The sequence below is a fragment of the Trichechus manatus genome, unplaced genomic scaffold (genome assembly GCF_000243295.1).
Source record: "Trichechus manatus latirostris isolate Lorelei unplaced genomic scaffold, TriManLat1.0 scaffold00067, whole genome shotgun sequence".
In the NCBI taxonomy this organism is placed as follows: Eukaryota; Metazoa; Chordata; class Mammalia; order Sirenia; family Trichechidae; genus Trichechus; species Trichechus manatus.
The window spans coordinates 6174518-6192766 of record NW_004444003.1 but is presented as its reverse complement, the minus strand read 5'-3'; the positions used below and the strand labels follow the sequence as shown (position 1 = coordinate 6192766).

The window sequence follows — 18249 nt, the reverse complement described above, 5'->3', positions numbered from 1 at the left end:
ACTTAGCATGCATTCCACCACTGAAAACACATGGTATCAACCAGAAATGCATAACAGAAAATAAGTGGGTCTTGAAAGAGTTTCATGGAAATCAGTGGGTTTTTTTACTGTTCATGTTTGTTTTAAGAAAACTGACAGGCCTAAACCATTGATTTCAATCTTACATCTTTCTTTTATAAGAAGTCTTATAAAAGTCTTTTATCTTTTGATTTAATTTTTCATAAATCTCTTAAGATGGATTTGCATGCATTTGTATGTTTATACGCCATTACATATTAGTTGCTGCCATCAACAAGTTGCCGGGAACCATCCCTCCCAAATCAGGAGGGGCTGCCTCTTTTCTCCCCCTCTCCCCCACTCCCCCACTTAAAAACAGGAACTCCTCATCTGTCCAGTCTTCTGTGGGTGAAGCACTCTCGCCTGCATTTCTTAGGTTTTTCGGCATCCAAATACCCTGTGATTACGTAGGCAATAGTTTTTAGGTTAATGATAAGACCTACTGTTGGGATTGACTTGTTTTTTGTTTAATTGGGGATCTTCTGGGGAAGCAAGTAAGTGATTGATTGCCTTGCTTCTCTCTCTGCCAATAAAGCAAAATAAACTTTAGGAAGTTAATGCTAAGAATAAATTAAAGCTAATTATAAAATAGTTAATGAGCTAGTCCAAATAAGGATAACTTTTCTCTTTTTCTTTCTTCTTTGTGGTTTCTTCCTCTTTAATTTAGGTTGCTTTGAAGCAAAATCTGCAACATGCTATTTATTCTCTTTCTGACTTATTTAGAAAATGAGAAAAGAAGTTAGAATAGAGAAGTACTGAAGCAGAATTTTTAAAAAGTTCTTTCCCTTCACTGCCTAGTTCCAAACTGCTTTTGTCTGAATACTTTGACTTTAAACATGGTGTTCTGTAAGAAATAGAACAGTTTTACTTGTAAAGTTGTAAATTTTAAGGGGACACAGCTTAAAAGATACTCATGTGTAAAAAAGAAAGGAAAAGGTTTTTCCTGTTTATAAACAACAGAGATCATTAAAAATGAAAGATATATGAGAATCTTAAGTTATTTTTCATCATTTCTACTTTCTCTTTACTCTTAGCTATGATTGTTATTGTAGGTTTTTAAAACATGCACAGCTGTTCAGACAACTGTGTTTCACCAGGCATGTGAAGGAGACCTTGCATCATAAACATCACATGTCTTCCCAGAGAAAAACCTATATTAGTCCCTTTGTCTCAGGTTTGACTACCATGGTGATAAAAATGTGGGCAGTGGGAGGGGTCCTGTAAAATAATGATATCCTCAGATAGAGGCCATAAAAGCTAATTCTCCCACACGTGTTTTAGAGAATGTTGGTCACTTCCCCATCGTCTGGTTGGGCCTTACAGCAAACTACATATAGCCTGTGTCACTGAGGAAACGTCCGCCACCAGAAGACTGAAGATTCACTGGTATGAAGATAAAGTCTAGGCCCTCAAACACATTTCTCTTGCTTCACCCCAGCACACTGCCCTAAAATCTCCTTGCTTTGAATTTTAGGGATTGCTTGAACAGCACTTACCCCCTCGAATTAACATAAGATAGTTCAAAATAACGGTTGCCCACTTCTGATTATTCATATTTAGATATTCGGGCTGCCCATAGCATGGTTAAGGGTTTTTTATTTTATTTTTGGTGTTTTTTTGTTTATTCAGTTTTTATTTTTAATCATTCCCCCATTTTCTCATACTCCTTTCTGATCACTGTCTTTTTGCCCAGTTAATCTGTGCTCAAGAAGTTCAAACCGTTTTAATATTAGTTTAAGTAAAACATAATTTAAAAGTCAAATTATACTGAGAGAAGGAGCCCTGGTAACACAACGGTTAAGCTCTCAGCTGCTAACCAAAAGGTCGGTGGTTCAAACCCACCAGCAGCTCCGCTGGAGCAAAGAACTGGTGATCTGCTCCTGTAAAGATTACAGCCTAGGAAACCCTATGGGGCAGTTCTACTCTGTCATACAGGGTCACTGTGAGTCAGAATCGACTCCAGGGCACACAACAACTATACTGAGAGGGGTGATATCCCATAATGAATTCCAGTACTAAATCAGTTTCTAGCTTTTCTGCTGCATAGTTCTGTCCTTTAGTAGACAGTTGAAAATTCACTTGATTAAATGTATCATGTACCCTGGTATATGTTTTTCCCAGAGGAAAACGAGCAATTCTGGCTTTAGAAAGAACGTAGTTTTAATTTTTTTCCCCAGCTAAATCTTCTGAAGGGTTATGGGCATCCCTGTAGATCTAAGTCCAGGATCGTTGATCATCCTTCTCCTTGCCACTCAGTATCCTCTAGCCTCTTCCACACCTTCCCATTGCCTTTATCTGCAAGAGACAAGTTATACACAGGTAGTTAGAGCCTTCAGAGAAGCTGGCAGAGCCATCAGTCTGCTGCAGCTTCATTCCCACGAACCACCCCTAGTGCTTTATGCTGGATCAGATGCCCTGTGAGAAATACAAAACCTGAACACCCCAACCAGCTGGGACCAATAATATAACAAAGCTAATTCTAACAAGTTAGAATAACTTGTACTAGGAGAAATCTGACTAATGACTGATCTGTTAACAAGTTTTTAGTACTACTTAAGGGAGAGGAGAGAATGATACACAGGTAGAGTCCTCAAAATATTTTTTTTCCCCTTGATATCAATGGCAGTAGCTGCCTTAATTGCCATAAAGGAAGTCACCTTTTTCTCATATTAATGTTAAAATTGGGAGGGGGGGTTGCAAAATCAAACTATTTCTTGGTGATTAAAAAACTGGGAGGTCTGCAGTAGGAGATGTTGTTGGCATTTGGCATTTTTTCCTGGGAAAAATAATGGACAAAAGCAGAAGGCTTCCTTTGGCTTGTTTACCTGTCTCCATATTTTCTTGGTCCCCCTTTCTGGTATGGGTACAGTCAGAAAGTACAGCATTCTAGAATGTCAGGATTATTCAGGCATAGTGAGTAGTCGCTGTCTTGGTGCATTAAAATTGCATTTTCTCTCCAGGCTTCAGGAGGTAAGATGTGCTTCACAGTTCAAATTGGGTCCCATTAATCCTCCTTTGTGCATTTGGATCTTTTGTTTAGAAGGGACATTAAATCCGGGTGGACCAGATTTGACCTGTATACATATTGCAAAGGATGTGCATGGTACAGTAGCATTCAGAACTCATTTTTAGTGTTTTATTTTTGCATCTGTTCACATTAGATTTTGAATTTTTAAGAGAGTTTTTTTTTTTGTCTGTTTGTTTTTTTAAACCAGTAAACATTTGGGGACCTAAGGCCTACAACTGTGTTCCTTTAAAATACAGACCGTCTCCCTTGCGCTGGAATGTGCATAACCTGTTGCTGTTGAGTCAATTCTGACTCCTAGTGACCTTATAGGACAGAGTAGATCTGCTCCATAGGGTTTCCAAAGAGTGGCTGGTGGATTCAAATTGCCAACCTTTCAGTTAGCAGCAGAGCCCTTAACAAGTATGCCACCAGGGCTCCACGTGTCCAAAGAAATTGTGAGGGGTATAGAAAGTTAAAGTAGCCATGTAGGTGCTTAAATAAGGAAGAAATGCTTCATCTCTATGACCCAAAAATTTGTCTCAAGAAGCCTTCTTTGTGAAAAATCCCATTTGTTAGAACATTTTTCTTTTACGATTTATTTATTTATTGTGGAAAGAAACTTGGTTGATTTTGCAAAGATGTTCTGTTTCATTTTTACAAAAAAATTTTTTACCCACATTTTATTTTTCTCCAACCCATATTCGTAGACAGCCCACCCCACACAGCCCTGCTGCTGTCGAGGGAGCCCATTGTAGCCTATTCCAAAGGGGCAGGCAGTCCTGGTTCTTCTCTTGTGAATGCCAGTTGAGGCTCCGTGAACCAGCTGCAGAAGTTATTTCACCAGACTGTGAGCTCCCATCCCTCCCAGACACCATGCCCAGGATGTCTGAGACACGTCCCTGCCCTTACTCTCTGTCCGGCTCTGGGATCTCTACAGAACCAACCAGAGAAGAACCTGCTACCACTCCTAGCACCCTTTGACCTCGAAAGCATTCTGGCCTGTTTATGTGCTAGCAGAGGATTTCCTTCCATCAGGTCTTTGGATTCCCTTTCTTCCTTTGCCTTTTTGCTCCTTTTAACTTTCAGATAGCTCTTGAACAGGTGGGGAAAGTTGAAGAATAAAATGGAGAGGAATATAGGAGAGCTTACCTTTCCAGCTAGTATAGCTAAGATTTCCTGTATTCTACCCTTGTTTCTTGAATTTTCTGGAAAGCAGTGGGTAAGATAGAGAGAGAGCTTGGCTTAGCTTGTTCTTTGATGAGCTTCTATATCCAGGGCACTCATTTGCAAGGCTAATTCCCAGTGGTATAATTCCTATCACAGTTGTGAGACTCCAGCTACCTTTTTTTTTCCCCCTGCCTTGACTCATTGCCAGCCATTTCTAATAAAGATGGTATTAGACTGTGTGTTAAGAGATTTGGCAGATCAAAACTGGCTGGATAATTAGGTAAATGATTGTGAAACCCAAGCAGCATTCCTGCTATATCCGTTATTCTAAATTACTGCAATTTGTTTAGAGAGCACAGGACACTCTCTCCTACCAAGCTAGTACGTACACACTACAAAATACGGCCATCCAGGAAAGTAGTGATTTTTGCCTGGATCCGCCTTCCCCATTCCACCCCCTACCTACCTTTACCCCATGAAGAGGAGATTAAAAATGTGTGTTAACATGCACTAAGCAAATGTGACCCACAGAAGATTATCAGTGGAAAAGAAGCCATTCTTAACCAATGTCTCTTTGGAAATGAGACCAGTCTGAAGGATAATTGCTTTCCTAAAAGTCATACCGGCACTTGATATTTATCCATCTGTTTGTTGTTCTCTTTTAGTATGAGGGAAAGCCAAATGCTTAGCCTATCTGTTGTTACAGCGTTCCGAAGAGGAGGCTTTCAGAACTAAGACGCAAGGGATACCTTACTCTGACTTTTTTTTCTCTTTAGGTCCAGAGGGGGCAAACCTCTTTATTTACCACCTTCCACAGGAGTTTGGAGACCAGGACATTCTGCAGATGTTCATGCCTTTTGGAAATGTTATCTCTGCTAAAGTCTTCATTGACAAACAGACCAATCTGAGCAAGTGCTTTGGTATGCAAAAGAAACCAAGTTAGAATATTATAGTAGGTTCCCAAGTGAGGAGTCATGGAGAGGAAAATGCAAATGGCAAATATTTTAGAAGTCAGGACAGGGCCTTCCTTGTGTGGTGATGGTTCCTAATTTTTTGGATGCACGTAAGCATATTTGGGCCAAGTTGTTTAATCAAAAAAAGGGGAGGGGTCGTAAAAAGGAAAGACCTGGAAAATAAAAGTAAATGCCCCCTACATTAGGTAATGTTGTTTATTAAACGTTAGGTAATGTACTATTAAAATGTCTTAGCATATATCCAATAATCTTTCATTATAGAGCAGCAGCAATTTCTTTAAGCCCCATATTGAACCACAAACGTGATCAGCTGGAAATACAGTTAACAGACTGTAGTTTAGACTCTCCTGATACAGAATCTTATGGCAGGTACTTTGCAGCTAGTTCCTTACCCTTCCTTTAATATGACTTAGACATAATGGTTAGGGGCTGACTGTTCAACATGTTGATACACCTACACGTACACGTACAAATATACATACAGTAAAACCTACGAAAGCCAAAACTTGTATAAGGTGGAAACCTGTCAGGAAGGAAAACTCAAATATTTTCCACTAAAACGAGCGATAGAAAATAGTAAGACTGCACCCTGTCAAAGACGGAAGACTTGCAAGACCTGGAAAAACAAGGCATTCCCGTCGAGTTTCTGCTCTCACAGGTTTCACTATACATTCACACTGGGGATGTGGTTCAGGCTGCCAGCCAAATCGCACCTCCATGTACACAGGGATGGGCAGTTCATGTATCTCATGGTTACGTAAAACACTGTATCGTGATCAGATTCAAGGGCCAGAATTTGGGATTATAGGATTGGCAGGGGCTGCGTGGATGGCCGTAGCACACAGATGTGTGCGGATATTATCAGAACATTACAAAGCCCAGCTTCCCAGTGCACGTGTTACCACACCATTTTTCCTCAGGCAGCCTGGACTCTGCATCCTGTGGCCTCTTTTGCTCCCTGAGAGAGTAAAGAAAGCTCACCTTACATGCTAATGTTTTACATCAGGAGGATGACATTCACTAAATCTATTCTTTATTTTTGGGACCATTTTGGCCCCCAAATTATTTTAGAGGCCAGAATGTTCAGAGTATATTGTATTCTCTTGGCAAACTCTGGCTCATTTTGAGATAGAACATTTGTCTTCATCGTTCCTGCACTTTAATAATTCATTTGGATAGTAGGTAGTAAAAGCATAAAACAAAATTAATAGAATAGATATGGGCCAGAGAAAACACAAATAAAATTGTATGGTGTAAAGGAAAGCATCAAAGATAAGAGGTGGTTCTCAAACAGCCAAAAACTGGTAATGGATAACAAGTCTAAAGAGAATATTTTGGCTTCTAAAACTCCATTATCGTAATGTCTTTCTAATTTCTGTGCTATCACCCAGGAAGGTCTGAAGCTCTGTTGTTAGGGAAGTTAGTATGTCAGCTATTTAAAGTCACTGTTTTCACCCTAGTGGAAAGGCTGTCAGCCTGAACCCATTACACTATTGTTGCTGCTGTGGCAACTATATAAACCCCCTCATAATGGTTCCTGAGAGAGTGAGATGAAAATTAAATTGTTGTATAGGCTGTGTGTGTATGTGTGTGTATGAGCTCACCTTTGGGAGGCTTCCCTGCACAAGGTTTTCAGCCAGAGCTTTATATTTCTCAAAGCTAAACAATGCCTTGGATTGATTTGGCGATTGGAAGAGATTGTGCTTCGTGGTTTGATTTTAAGAAGATATTTACTGCCTTGAAAAGAGATTATGTCTGCCCACAAACTACTTAACCAGTGTGTTTGTAATAATGGAAGCTCTGGTTATGAGTATCAGCAACCAATTGCATTTAACATTATGACTTTTTATTAAAAGCCTTACCACCCCATACCCAGGTTTCTTAGTGAGCCAACCTAATTTCTTGGGCGCCAGGTTTGCTGGTTATAAGGTGGTATCTCATTCTTTCATTATTACATGTTGACCAGGTTGCATTACACATCTCACCCATGATCCATTTCCATTCTCGTAATTATCTTGCTAGTTCTGACTAAAGACCCAAAGGGAAAGGAGAAAGTAAAATCATCCAAAATCTTGGGTTTGGGACCACATTTATTGGGAATTAGATTTAATGAAAATTTAAACAACCATTTTCGAAAACAGCCTGCCTCTGAGAATCTTTTCTGCCTTATACCATACGCCCATTTTTATCAGCTGAGGAGAGAACTCTGCTGAAAGTATATTTATATCTTTTTCTTCCTCTACTTTGTAAAGGAATTTTCTCTTTAGCTTTAAACTTTAATAGTAGATAGATGGAGAAGCTTAGTATAGAACTTTCTGAAGAGCTGATGTTCAGAACTGAAATTAAATCAGTATAATAGCTTCCTTTCAGCACCAAAAATTAGCAAGAACTGTACTATCTCAATACTTCGGCATCAGGATTCACTAAAGCTTTGCTTGTACTGCCCCCCTCCCATCCCCAATGTTAGAATAAACTGTATGACCAGAATTCTCTTGTTTCTGGGTCTTTGCAGAGAGCCATTGTTATTTGATACCTTAGTTCTTTTTCAAAACCATGCCCCACCTACTTTTGTTGCTACAGAGAAAGATGCTGGAACTCTAGTTAGGATGGTTGTTAAAGCTCTGAGCTGTTTACACTGTTTTTCCCCCAAGATCTCTTGGAGTACAAGGTAGTCATTTCCATTCTGTTGAATTCACTGGTGCTTTAAAAATAGAAACTAAGATTCAGAAAAAAGCCCAGAATTTCTATGGGTTCCTCTCAGTAATAACCCCAAAATGTTAAAAATCAAGAATAAGTTATTCTAAAGTTGATTTACTGACCCTGAGCAGGTGTGAGCTTAGTCTGTGAATATATGTAGAACCCCTGTTGGCGACCCCCTAGGGGCCCTTCCAGCCCCAGAATATTTATACCATTGCTTATATGAGCAATGCTTTCTTATGTACCTAGGGCTCCTTCTGGAAGGAGTCTAAGAGATTTTAGATATAAATGGGTTTGACTGAAATCAGTAAATAAAAAGACTAAATTCACTCAACTAAGTTTGAGATTTTAACCTGGGGGTGGGGGGCGGGTGGAGTTGTTATACATGATACCAAATTAGTAATCCAGCTCACTTTTTCACTGCTTTTCAGTGAACATTTCCAATTTTGCCCCTAAAACATGTCCTGTAGGCACACAATAAACTTAGTAGAGTTGAACTGAGACCATGAGATTGCCACATACCACTTAAAATTTCCAGTTATGCTATGCCAGTTATCCCATGAAGCCCTGGTCTCCCTTTTCTAACCCTTTGCTTCCTCTCCATCTTGATTCCCGCCCTCCCTGCTTCCCATTCATGTTTTCCAGGTTTTGTTAGCTACGACAATCCTGTCTCTGCACAAGCTGCTATCCAGGCTATGAATGGCTTTCAGATCGGCATGAAACGCTTGAAGGTCCAGCTGAAGCGCTCCAAAAACGACAGCAAACCTTACTGATCTTAATCCCAGAGGCTCCCTGCTCTTGTTTTAGCTTTCTTAGGGTAAGTCCCACGAGCCAGCCTGTTTTCCACAGGGAAGGCAGAGGAGGACCACATTGCCAACTTTTACCAAGAGAGACGGTTATTTTTACATTAAGGCCTCCATCCCCCTACCCATTCCTCCCACCCAGTTCGCCATAATTAAAACTTGGGCTCCCTTGTTTTTATCAAGTAAATTCCTTCTCCAGTTGTGCCACTGTATTCTCCTCTGTTTTGCGATTTGAATCTCCTTTTACTTTTTTTTTTTTTTAATATTTGTTTTGTTTTGTATTTTGCTTTTTTTAAAGAAAAATACACATAGACAAATAAATGACATCTTAAGAATTTAAAAGGCAAACGAACGCTAATGTGCAATTTTAACTCTGAAACCACTGATGCCCTGAATGCACTGCCTGGAGAATCCACCCCTCCTTGTCTGGGCCGCCCACACCATGAGGAGGGCACCAGCTGTTTAGAGGTTAATGTGGTGGCCTAGGGTGAGAGAAAAGCCAGGAGAAGCACTTACTCAAAACAAACAAAACGTCTTTCCACTACATTGGTTTGTTTTAAGAAGTAGGATTTTATTTTAGGGTTCAAAGAAACATGACATTTATTGGTCAGATTAATACACTGGTTGTCTATTTTGTTGTTTTAGTTTTTAGAAAGGATTAATGTAAAAAAAAAAAAAGATTTAGAGATCTGTTTCTTAAAGCTACAGGGTTTAAAAATAAAATAAAAATGAGTGAAAATACTTGATGTTTCTTGAAAGATAAATTTAATAATAATAAAGAATACATAAATAATACATAAATAAAAAAGAAAGCCACAGGCCTGTAAATTTTATTTGTAAAAAAAGCATTTCTATTTTTATACAAAATTTTTACTGCCTCAGAAATAATGGAAGTTATTTATTGCCTATTGTTAACTTATTGGATACCTAAAGAGCAGTTCTCTGTGCTAGCTAGATCCTTTTGAAGTAGTCTCTAGAGGAATTGTTCTAGGAATGGGCTTTTTTTCACCGTTGAACCCTAGACCTAAAGTTCATGCTTTCTCCTCTTGTTGTTTGTATCTGTCTGATTATTTTGTTTGTAACTTCCATTATCTAGTTTAAAGTTCGGTTGTCTGACTTTCCCCATATGTTACATTTGTTGAAACTGGATCCTCTCCCTGTCCCTTGCCAGTCCCTCACCCCAAAACACCCTGAATCCATCCCCTCTCACTCTCTCTGGATGGATTCCCTTGGGGTTTCATTGTGCTGTGGATAAAGACTGTAAGAAATGCAAATTACGTGAATGGCTCGTAGACTCCCTAATGACCTAAGATTTGCATTAATTAGTTTTTCTTCTGCACCCTTAAAAGTGATTTTGTTGCTGCTGCATAGATTCTGTGTAACTTTTTACTCTTCCTTGTTTTTTCCCTAGACATCTTCATGCCTGTTAGTTCATCGTTTGCCTAGCATGTCCCTGTGGCGTCTCAAAAAAAGTTTCATCGTCCCGTCATTGTTTCTGATGTCTTTCTGACCTCACATCATATTTGGTTCTCCTACTGACCTTTGATCTAGTTTGACCTTTGAAATTTGCATGTGACCTCATCTAGCTATGAATTCTGGGAAGTCAATGTGAAAAACATTGCTGCATTCATGCAAGACTGAAATTTATTATTAGACAAATTAATTATAGGAACAAAACCTGTGGCAAAAATGTTTCGTTCTTTTTTTTTTCTTTCTTTCTTTTTTCTTTTCATAAAACAGACTTGAAAGTATTATACAGGGATTGGCATTCTTCCCGGTCACTGGTAACAATAGCAATATGTGTCCAGGGACACAGAATGTTGGTTTCTAACAGACTACTTCCAAAAACAGTTTGAGAAAAAAAAAAAAACTGTCTGATTTTAAGTCTCTAGAGGTCTGTAATAGTTTTTACATTTTTCAGGCAGTGTAAAGTTTTTTGATAAGGCCATTTTAGGTGGCTCACTTTCTCATTAAGATATATATATAGAACCACTTTTTGTAGATTAGCATAAGAAAATATTTACCCTGTTTTGGGGCAAATGCTACCTATTTGTGTCACCTTTTGCTGAACTGACTCACAGTTAGACAATCCATGGTTTAATGCACATGAAATTACCTATATTTTATACTGTTCCGATGTACAGGAGAAGGGTCACTGTAAACCGCGTGACGTTGGTGCTTCTGTGAACTGAGTTGTGGTTTCATTGTGAGTCTTACGGTCTTAATGTTCTTTGTTGATGAGACAAGTTTAGAATTGGTTTACTTAAAACAGAAAAGAACTTCAAAAACAAAATAAAAACTTGTTTGCTTAAAAAAAATTTCATGTGAGGAAAAAAAAAAAACCTATTCCAGAATAAGTTTTGTGTTGGCTTGTGAAGCATTGATGTCTTTTTCTTCTTTTTTTAAATTGTGGACTATTTAGATGTGTTTGTGTTCAGCAAAATGTGATCTTTTTTTTTTTTTTTTTTTCTTTTAAAGAAAAAAAAAAAGTGAAAATATATAGTGCCAAATTCCAAAGGTACTTCCTTCCTAGAGCTTCAGTGTGTTTCTTGTGAGAAGTAATTTGATAACATGGGTATTTTATTATGTGTTTTGTATAAATCCCTAATATTTAAAAAAAAAAAAAAAAAAAGAGGTTAAAAAGTTTGTTAACTTGCTACCCTGTGGTCTTGTTGCCTGAAATTGTTATTGTTTGTTATTTCTCTATGATGTTTTTTGTAAGACATTGTATAAGTGCCCATGTCTCACTTTTTTAACCCCTCTGCACATCAATGCTGTGAAGGCAACCTCACAATGTATTTTCTTTATAATATATGGAAACCTCTAAGGTGAGAAAGTTTTGAACTTTTAACCCTTTCTACCCAGAGCTGTCTAGAATGTTGATAACTTTTTATACAGTCACCATTTTAGTTTGTTTATATCTTCTCCTCCTCTTTGGGATGTTTTTGTTTTCACTACTTTTTTGCCCTGCTACTTGGTTGATATCCAAAAGAAAAAAACTCCACAGGATAAATCTGAAGGGAAAAAAATATAGTTCAACACACTCCAATTATTTCCGTACCCTATTTTTCTTTTTCCTTTTTTTTTTTTTTTACATTTGATTATTTTGGATTTTTTTTTTTTTTTTTAATGTGCTGCTGGAATGCCTTCTTCAGTTTTAATTAAAAACAGTTTATTGGGTAAGCCCTCTAAGGGGAATGACAGGTAGATTCAGCACCTAAATAATCCTTAAAAATTCTGTTTGCTTTTGGGATTAGTTACCTGTTGTAGTTTAGAATATTTTCATATACCTTGCAATTAAACCACTTTGTGGTGGGGTGGTCTTTTGAGGGATTTCACTTGTTTCTTAAGTACTCCTAAATAATGTTTCTAATCAGACATTGTGCTGGGAATTCTCTGACCCCAGTGGATATTTCTGATAAGCAAGGTATCTGAAGGTATTAGCCAGTAGTCTTTTTTCCTGCCTTTTTTTTCCTATTTTTGATTGAACGCATTTAAAGGAGACTGACCATATAAGTAAAACTCAGTTCTTCATCCCAGTTACTGAACAAATACCTAGCACCAGTTCCTGTTGCCACTTTTTAAAGTGCCATATTACATTGACTTTGACTTTACATGAGTAGATATCTTGTGGTTTTCGACAAACCCTAGAACCCCAACACAAACTCAAGCCTTCCTGAAAGCAGGCCACTCTGGAAGCTTCTTTGTCTCTAACACAGTTCAGAAACGGATGGCTTCCCTCTCCCTTCTCCACCTCACCACCCTGTTTAGTTTAATATGTGTGTGTGGATGTGATAGCCCTGGGATGGAAAGGACTAGCCTCTAATGATGCAAAAAACAAAAACAAAAAGTTTCCTTCTTATAGCACATGCACTTATAATGAAATGATTTGTATTATCCTCACACGTGTTTACTACTCCTGGGGCCTTCCTTCATCCTTGAGGGCTATTTTGTACTTCCTGCAGCCATCAGCTTAACAACAAAAGTTACCACACACGTCTCTCTCATATATATGGTGGTGTGTAGATACGTACATAGAAACACAAGAGAATACCATTGAATTTCTTAGATTTTCATTCAGAATATCTTCATTTATTATGTAAATCTCCAAAAACAAAATTTTTTTTCCCCAATTTCTTCACTAAAGCAAATTACCCCCTCTCCTGCCCTCTTGCTCTCACCCACCTGCATCACCCCCAGAGGAAACTGCATGCAGTTAATAGGAGGCTCAGGGTAGGCACTTTGAGTTGAGTGTTGCTTATTCTGCAGGCAGCCGAGACCGTACATTTAGGGGGAAAGTCCATTCCTTTTTTGCCTGTTTCACTGTCAAAAAGATAACTCTCCTAAGAGAAAAGTTGTCCTTTTATTTGCTTTATCTTTTCATATTAAAAGGAAAAAGCTGCAAGGGTGCAAAGGGCCTGTGCCAGAAGAAAAAACACAGGGAAATTGCTTTTTTTTTTTTTTTTTTCCAAATCAAGTGTATCGTCGTTTTTAAACTAGAGAATTGTGATAAAATGGCAGTCCTCAAAGGCATAACAAGTTCATCTTTCTTTCACCATAGGGGTTATAGTTCTTTGGCTTGTGCTACTCTGGAACCATTTTACTGTTTGTTTTTATTATCTTAAGTGCTAATTAACAAGAAGAAATAAAATTTTAAAAAAACCTGTAGTTTCATTACCTTTTTGAATAATGTCATACAAAAAATGTATTTGTTTTTTTGTGCCGTGAGAATTGTTGTTTGTAGATTAATAATATCATTTTGTTTAGAATTACAAATAGTTTTTAAATATTGTCTGAGAAAAGCCAAAGTTAATGCAACCTAGTGGAAACTGTAAGACCATTTGAGTATTGTTTCTGTTTTATTGATGCATTTGGATTTTGTTGTTTGATGGAATTTGAGCCAAAAACAAAAAAAAAACGCAGGCTTTCCTATTTCTACAACTGATTGTACTTACGCATTTTGTACCAGTGGAACTTTTTATACTGGAGATTAAAAAAAATGGAAAATTCTGTGGCTTACTCTAGTGGGCCCCCTGACAGTGACTGATTTCAAGTTTGATTTCTGGTTGACAGAAAGAAAGTTGCTTTTCTTTTGAGAATTAAAAACTTTGGCTTGATTTCTTTTTTCCCTTTGCTTATATCTAGCATTAGAATTTTGTCTTAAAATACAGCGGTAAGTTTCACTTTTTATTCTGTATTGTGCAGTTACACAATAAGGTAATTAGATTTAGAAGTACTCAGTCACTTTAAGTGGATAAATGTATTAGTTAAAACTTTAGGGGTTTGCTTTTTTGCTGTTTAGATCAAAGTTTTTTCTGACTCTCTTCTGTCCTCATTGTGAACATAACCGTGTAGTTGAAACAGTCAAACTTATTTTTGTAACGTATGTTATTGTGTGATGCGGTTTTTTGCTTCTGTCTCCAATATTAAACCATTTTCCTAATACTTGTTTCTCTCTCTGCGTGTTGTATTGTTGGTAGTCATTATATGTTGGTAATACATCTACACACCTCACTGTTTCCGTATCTGTTTTTTTCCTATATGTTGTGTAAAAAGATACAGTCGATTCCACCTAAGTGAATATCTGATTTGGGGGAAGAGGAAACTGCACACCAGCCACCTTTGATTTATGTACAACAGCCCATTTTAACCACTGCTTCCAATATTTATACTTTTTTCTATGGTTCACTGAAATAACTGCCTACAGAGTTGGATTTGCCAAGACCTTTTATGGTCTTTTGACAACACAGGTTAATTTAACCTTCTCTTCTCACCTCTTCATCTTCCTCTTCCTCCTCCTCCCCTTCTCCCTCTCTCATGGGTATGTGTATGCCATTCTTAACATACAAGAACCTGCTGTATAACCTTAAGAAACCTAAGAAGAGATGCAGCAGACCTGGGGTTTCTTCTAACTACCCACGAATTCAAGGGCGTGTTATTATAGTCAAACTCTTCTTAGACACTAATCACATTTTTAAAAGAAGTAAGCCCTACAGGGAAGAAAAAATAAATTTACCTGGTGAACAGAAAGTGTGAAAAGGGTTAAACTTAAACCTAAGTCTATGTGTTGCCATCAATCAATGGATATGTATAGCAAAGTAATTTAAATTATTTTTAAGAGCTAACTGAATCCAGGAGCAGCTTTAATTATTAAAACTAATGGAGGAGAAAAAAATATTTCCAAGTGCTCAAATGGAAGTTCTGCTCAGTCTGGTGTGGGTGGGAGGTTGGGAGGTGAAGTTTCTCATGCTCACGTCTTCATAGCGTATTGTCCACTTCCAAATGAAAACTAATAACGCCATATTCATCTACACACTCCCTGCTGGCTGAACCTATGTTGAAGAAAAAGCCTTGCTCCCCGCAATCACCCCAACCCTAGTTACCAAAAAGAAAAAAAAACTATTCCTTACATGCCCTCTGAAACTTAAGCCACAGGCCCTCCTCCCTTTTCTACCCATCTCTTATGCTCAGGAATCTGATTGCTCTCAAAGTGCTCTTAAAAGATTCCATCAGTGTTTCCTCCCTGTTTTCTCTTTCCTTCCAGTTTTCAGACGCACAAGCTCTGACTCAGGCGACCTGGCACCTGGCAGCCTTCCTCCGGCTGCCAATGAGATTGTCCCTGTAGGTGCTCAGGCCCTTTACCCTCTGTTTTCAGCAGCCTGTCTGGCCCCAGATTGTATTTTCTAGTTGGCTCAACAATAGAGGGGCCTGATGAGGTGGAGGAAAGGAGGCTCTTTCCCCCACAGGCTGAACACTCAGTGACAGTGATGTCTTACCAGCTCCAAACCTGCACAGCTGGGAGCTGACTTCCTGCCAACAAACACTTCTGCTTTAAATCTCATCATAGCCTTCATCAGTTTGCCTCTGAAAACCCACTGCTTACATTAGTGGGGAAAGATGGCAAAGGGTGTGATTTCTTTCTTGTCGCTTTTTTTTTCCCCCCTCTAAGTTGGGGCGTGAGGGAGGGGAAGGGGGGAGAGAGGGGTGATCAATTCTCTGCAAGATGCAAGTTTTGTTTTTTTTTTTAATATAAATACACATATCCATTATACTTGTGCTAAGTAAAAGAAGGGAAACACAAAGCCAGTTTTTGTTGTTGGTAAAAAGCAACAAAAACAATAATTCTCCAAAGAAGGGGACAAAAAAGCTAGTTCTCTTAAGCACTTACGACTGTAAAGTTGGTCCCTGCCTAAATTCCTACTTACAATTTTGATTCTGTAAAACACCACTGCAGTGTTAGCAAGGTGCATCTGTTTGCCTCGCACGGACCACCTTGGGAAATTACACCACTGTCACATTTCCCTTGCTGATGGAAGCCATGAGTCTGCCAAGCCCCAGCAGTTATGTGCAGTCCATGGGCTCAGGCTCTTAGCTGGCAGGCCAGGAAACACAGTAAACACAAATGTACTGTGAATCGTTCCTGATAAGTGAATAAAACATTGTGACCGAACAATCAGCTTATTCACTTATCAGGAATCGACTGTTCTGCTAATTCGCTGTTTTTGTTTTTCATCTCTGTTGTAGTTCACTATTTTTGCTGTGTTCTGTTTTTTCCTCTCATGCTTGGACAAAATCACTGGGAATATTATCTTCATGTGACCATGAAACGTTTATATCGAGTGAAAATGATATCTTAACAAAATCTATGCACTTGCTATCAGGAACACAATACTGGATGTGTCTTATATATATTGAACTATATAGTACTCGATTTCTTAAATAAAGCTTAAGAAAGGATTCTGTTGTGTGTAAAGTTAATGTGATTATTTTTCAAAGCAGTGTTTCTAAGGGTATTTTTGTTCTTTCAAGTCTTAAGTGATACAGGATATTTTTCATTAAAATTATATCACTGGCTTTATGACTTACTATTCAATAAATTGACTTTGGAAACAAAATGGAGTGGGGGGTTATTCCTAGTACATTTTAGTAAGAGACGTGGAAAACTTTCCCCTTGCTGTTGACCATGGCAAATCTCTGCCCAGGGCTGAGGCACTGGTGCTGTGGAAGGCAGAACACAGCAATCCCTGCAGTGCCAAAAGACCCGTGAAAAGCATCCAGAGTCTGCCCTAGCCTAGAAAACCCAACTGCATTACTGAATACGATCTCTTTAGGCTCAGAAGAGAGGAGACAAAAAAGAAAGACAGATCCAAGAATAATGCTGGTTTGCGTAAATGCTTTGCCAGAATGACGCGACACTAGAACTGTACGCTGCTGGAGAGCAATGGTAGTTCTATTCAAGACTGCAAAATGAGAGAAAGCAAGAAAAAGTATTTGATCATTCACGATGAGAAGGGTAAGATTTCAAAGCAATACATGAGAGAGACATCCTATAACAGTTACAAAGCTTGAATAGGAGACCTGCTGCTTGGCCCTTTGAAAGAATATTTTTGAAATTTTTCCTAAAAGCTTTAAGTGTGAACAGAATGTTTTTGTTGGATTTCTTTTGCTTTGGGGTTTTATGTTAGGTTTGTTTTTCTTGCTTAATGTTTGATTCTAAGAGAAACTCCTAGACTTCTTCTACTTGCAAATCCTTTACAGAACAAATCATAGCCATCCCTGGTAATGAGGGTCAGAGAGAGCATGATTAATGAAAAATCCACAGATAATCCAAAATTATTATTCCATTTTCTGCTTCCTCCCACCTCAAACCTCCAACTCATAAATTTATCACCAGAAAACAGAACAAACCAAAAAAACTCGTAGTGAAAGTGAGGGATCAAACAGCCAAGGAGCAGGGAAAGTAGCAAAATCAAAGGGGCTAGAAGATTGCATCTGTTGGAGCTAGGCAATGTTGGAGAACAGGTTGTGTTTAAAAAAAAGGTTAACATTTTGAAAACCATTAGTCTACAGGCTCCACGAACTGGGCTGAGGTTTTGAAGAGCTGGCTGCACATGGACACGTTCTAGGAAATATTTGCCTCACACATCAGTCAAACGGCTAGAAAGGATCCCTTTTTAGAAGAGAATACCTTCAAGGCAGTAATGACTAGGAGGGCTCTGAGCCTCGATGAAAACAGAAGACTGGAACCAACATATTCCCCTCTTGGTCTGGTCTGCAGCTCCAACTCAGTGGTACTGCATGCCCCACAAGCCAGGGGCTGCTTGCTGGGAGATCGAGATCCAGCCTCAGAATGAAAAGTCTTTGTCAGGCGGGAGTTGCTTTATGGGAAACCCGTACAATATTTTAACCTGAGCCTTCACCCAGAAATCTGGGAGTCTACTGGTCAACAAAGCAGCCTGGCACCAACTACTACCGGCCTGCGTCAGAAGGACGTTTCAAAGAGGAAAAAGGAAAAATAAACACACAAACATGTCGTCTGCAACTGGTCAATTACAGTTAAAGCCCCACATAAGAATCCCCAGTTTTGAGACACTGGATGGTCCTTCTGTCATGAAGCTGGTGTGAAAGGCATGCAAAGTGCTTAAGAACATTCTCGGGGGAGTCAGACTACCTCAGTTTGAATGCTAGCTCTACCACTAATTACCTATGTGACTTCTGTGTGCCTTGATTTCCTCCTTGGTAAATGGGATAAAAAATAATACCT

General features: G+C 38.6%; 1 protein-coding gene across 16 annotated transcripts in view; it reads left to right on the top strand.

Annotated features, from left to right (window-relative positions):
- CELF2 (CUGBP Elav-like family member 2) overlaps positions 1 to 13173 on the top strand; it is a 389761-nt gene extending 376588 nt beyond the window's left edge. For 9 of the 16 annotated variants that reach the window (XM_004379694.2, XM_023734372.1, XM_023734381.1 and 6 more), the window contains 2 exons: positions 5008 to 5151; positions 8548 to 13173. In XM_004379694.2, coding sequence (XP_004379751.1) covers positions 5008 to 5151; positions 8548 to 8675 — 272 coding nt within the window. In that variant the 3' untranslated portion in view covers positions 8676 to 13173. The remainder of the gene's footprint in view (positions 1 to 5007; positions 5152 to 8547) is intronic. The other 7 variants (XM_023734375.1, XM_023734378.1, XM_023734374.1 and 4 more) reach the window with 2 other exon arrangements.
- Positions 13174 to 18249: the final 5076 nt, after the last annotated feature.